The sequence below is a fragment of the Octopus bimaculoides genome, chromosome 7, assembly GCF_001194135.2.
Source record: "Octopus bimaculoides isolate UCB-OBI-ISO-001 chromosome 7, ASM119413v2, whole genome shotgun sequence".
Classification (NCBI taxonomy): domain Eukaryota; kingdom Metazoa; phylum Mollusca; class Cephalopoda; order Octopoda; family Octopodidae; genus Octopus; species Octopus bimaculoides.
The window spans coordinates 23,417,726-23,420,657 of record NC_068987.1 but is presented as its reverse complement, the minus strand read 5'-3'; the positions used below and the strand labels follow the sequence as shown (position 1 = coordinate 23,420,657).

The 2,932-nt window shown below is 38.5% G+C and overlaps 1 protein-coding gene across 2 annotated transcripts in view; it reads right to left on the bottom strand.

Moving 5' to 3' along the window:
• The window catches only part of LOC106878871 (uncharacterized protein DDB_G0283697), a 21,601-nt gene that overhangs the window by 8,359 nt on the left and 10,310 nt on the right, over nucleotides 1-2,932 (bottom strand). For both annotated transcript variants that reach the window (XM_052969337.1, XM_014928212.2), the window contains exon 4: nucleotides 2,056-2,512. In XM_052969337.1, coding sequence (XP_052825297.1) covers nucleotides 2,056-2,512 — 457 coding nt within the window. The remainder of the gene's footprint in view (nucleotides 1-2,055; nucleotides 2,513-2,932) is intronic.

The following is a 2,932-nucleotide window of genomic DNA, read 5'->3' as shown; positions in this document are numbered from 1 at the left end:
GTAGAAACTCTGCCAAATTAGATTGGAGCCTGGTGTAGCCATCCGGTTGCACCAGTCCTCAGTCAAATCGTCCAACCCATGCTAGCATGGAAAGCGGACGTTAAACGATGATGATGATGATGATGATACATACACATACATACGATGGGCTTCTTTCAGTTTCCGTCTACCAAATCCACTCACAAGGCTTTGGTAGGCCCGAGGCTATAGTAGAAGACACTTGCCCAAGGTGCCACACAGTGGGACTGAACTCAGAACCATGTGGTTGGTAAGCAAGCTACTTACCACACAACCATTCCTGGGCAAATAAAAAAAAATTTTTTTCTTTTCTTATGTATGCAAATGAGTGGAGAGCATGGAATGGTAGGACAAGTACATTAACCTATTGAAACTTAATTCTGAATAAACACAGCACAATGAAATTTTCACTGTACTAAGAACTAAAAGGTTTCAAGTTGCAGGCACTCTTAACGTCCACATTTCCATGCCTGCATGGGTCGGATGGAATTCACTGAGGCAGATGCTCCTCCCATCACCAAAAAATGACAGCAATAAGCAAACAGTAGAGTGTTGTCAAAGTGCTATAAAGAATCCAGTCTGAATATTTAGTGGAATCCTCAATATTATATTTAAATTCTTCTTTAACATGAAGAAAAACATGACCATTAACTACTTAGGTGTTTCAAACTCTTAACAGGTTGCTCTCGGTTACTACTGGTAACATGTCACCCAGTACAACCTGTTATATGCTTGGTCATTGGTGACTAAACTGGTAGCCCTATCTAGCTTGCTTGGTGAGGAGGGTGACTTACTGGACATCCTGTGGGATGAAAAACAGAAACTGTGAAAAGACAGAACTCAAGAAGACTCAACAGCTATCCAATAATGTGTTAACCCCTTTGTTACCATATTTCTGTCAACATATGCCGCTTTTGTTTCAATTTATTTTGAAGATAATGAAGAATTTAGTAAAATAATTTCTCATTATTAAGCTGGGGGGGGGGGGGTCTGAAAACAAATTAGCATAAGATTTTGATAGAAGATTATAATTGAGACCACTTTCAAAGAGTAAGTTTATGTTATAGAACCTGAGGCGGTCTCAGGCGGGTTGGTATCAAAAGGGTTATGGTACATAGCCTGGTATTTAGGGTGTGGCACTCACAACCATGAGATCATGGCTTCAATTCCCAGACCAGCTGTGTTTTGTCATCTTGAGCAAAACACTTCATTTCATGTTGTTCTAGTTCACTCGGCTATAAATGGGTAGTCTTATGACAAATTGGTATACAAGGGTAAGATGGTGACTCAGGCAAATCACCTGAATGGAGGTCTTGTGAGCCATGTTTTCTATTCAGAGATTGAAAGAACGAATTGTACAGCCCGTACTGTGAATCCTGACTGGTTGGGACTGGTTGATCAATTACGTTGACGATGATGTTAACAGAAGATAGAACGACTAAGAAATGCATGAAACACAATTACTATTCTGTAAAATAATGGCCTTCTTCATTCCATTTGATTTTGTCCTGGTTGTGGTGAGGATATAGAATTCAGTAAAGGCCTTACAGCATGCAGATGGATACATAATGATGTCCCAAAGGATTTCCTAGCAATAAATTGACATTACTCACACATGTTTTAAGAAAAGGTATTTTTTGTGCAGTTCATGGAGCTCAAGAATTAGTGGGTGTACAACATGGAAAGCTCTAAAATAATGGCTCACTAAAATACCAACACACTTTTGATTTTAGACCAGGGAAACATCTATTCTTTAAAAGTCATGGGGCCCCAAAAATGGAAAATGACTGGTATTTCTTGTTGCAAGGATGGGGGAGGGGGGGAGAGAAAAAAAAGAACCTATTGCAAAATAGGAAACTATCAAAAATATGATTATATTCTGCTTATACAAAATGTCTCACGGTGAATAATGTTCCTTACTTAGAGAGAAGCATCTAGCCATAGAATATTACTGCCTGAAGATTTCTTGTCCAACCCCTATCAGCAAAAAAAGAAGTGAACATAAAGAAAGAATGACAAGTAAGATAAATATCTTACCTTCAATCTCTGATTCTGAGGTGCTGAACTTCCTTTGGGCTTTGACATTTCGCTGGATTTTATGCTTTCGTTGCTTCTGTTTTGATGACAGTTCTTCATCATCATTCAGCTCATCTTCAGAGTCATCTGCTTCAGTTTTGTTACTTTCAGCAATCTCTTCTTCTTCTTCTTCTTCTTGTTCCTGTTGCAATGAATTCTTTTTACTCTGAAGATCCGTCAATCCACTGAGAGCTTTATTTGCAGCTTTTTTAGGAGATGATCTCCGTAGACCATACTTCTTTTGCTCTGGGCTGTCCAAAATGTTATCGGAACTCTCTTTGCATGGAGATGGAACTAGATCAGGGTAGGTGTTGGAGAGAATGTCAATCCAACCTTTCTCTACGTTATATTTCTTTAAGTTTGGGATGACTGTTTTAAGAAAATGGTACTTCATCGACTGTGATGTATGACTAGTGACCTGCAATAAAAAAATTAGAAGAAAACTCATTAATAAGTAAATATGATGAGGTGGTTAATGCATGATGGTAGTCACTCTAGACTGAGAAAGATAGTTCTGCAATTTCTTGCTGAACAACCTGCACAAATGATTTGTTTATAGAGATCAAATGTTTGTGTGGTACATTAGCTCATTCCCGCCATCAGACTGACATTGCCTGAACAGGTGCATGGTGTACCACACACCAGGTGTCAAAGTGACTGTAGAGCAATGTGAGATTAAAGCGTTTTACTGAAGAACATAATGCACCACCTGGTCCAGGAATTGAAACCAAAATCTTGTAATTGTGAGTGTAACACTGTAATCACTAGGGCCATGAGCCCTTACACACATGCATATATATAGATGCATTCTTGTATATATGTATATATATATATATAT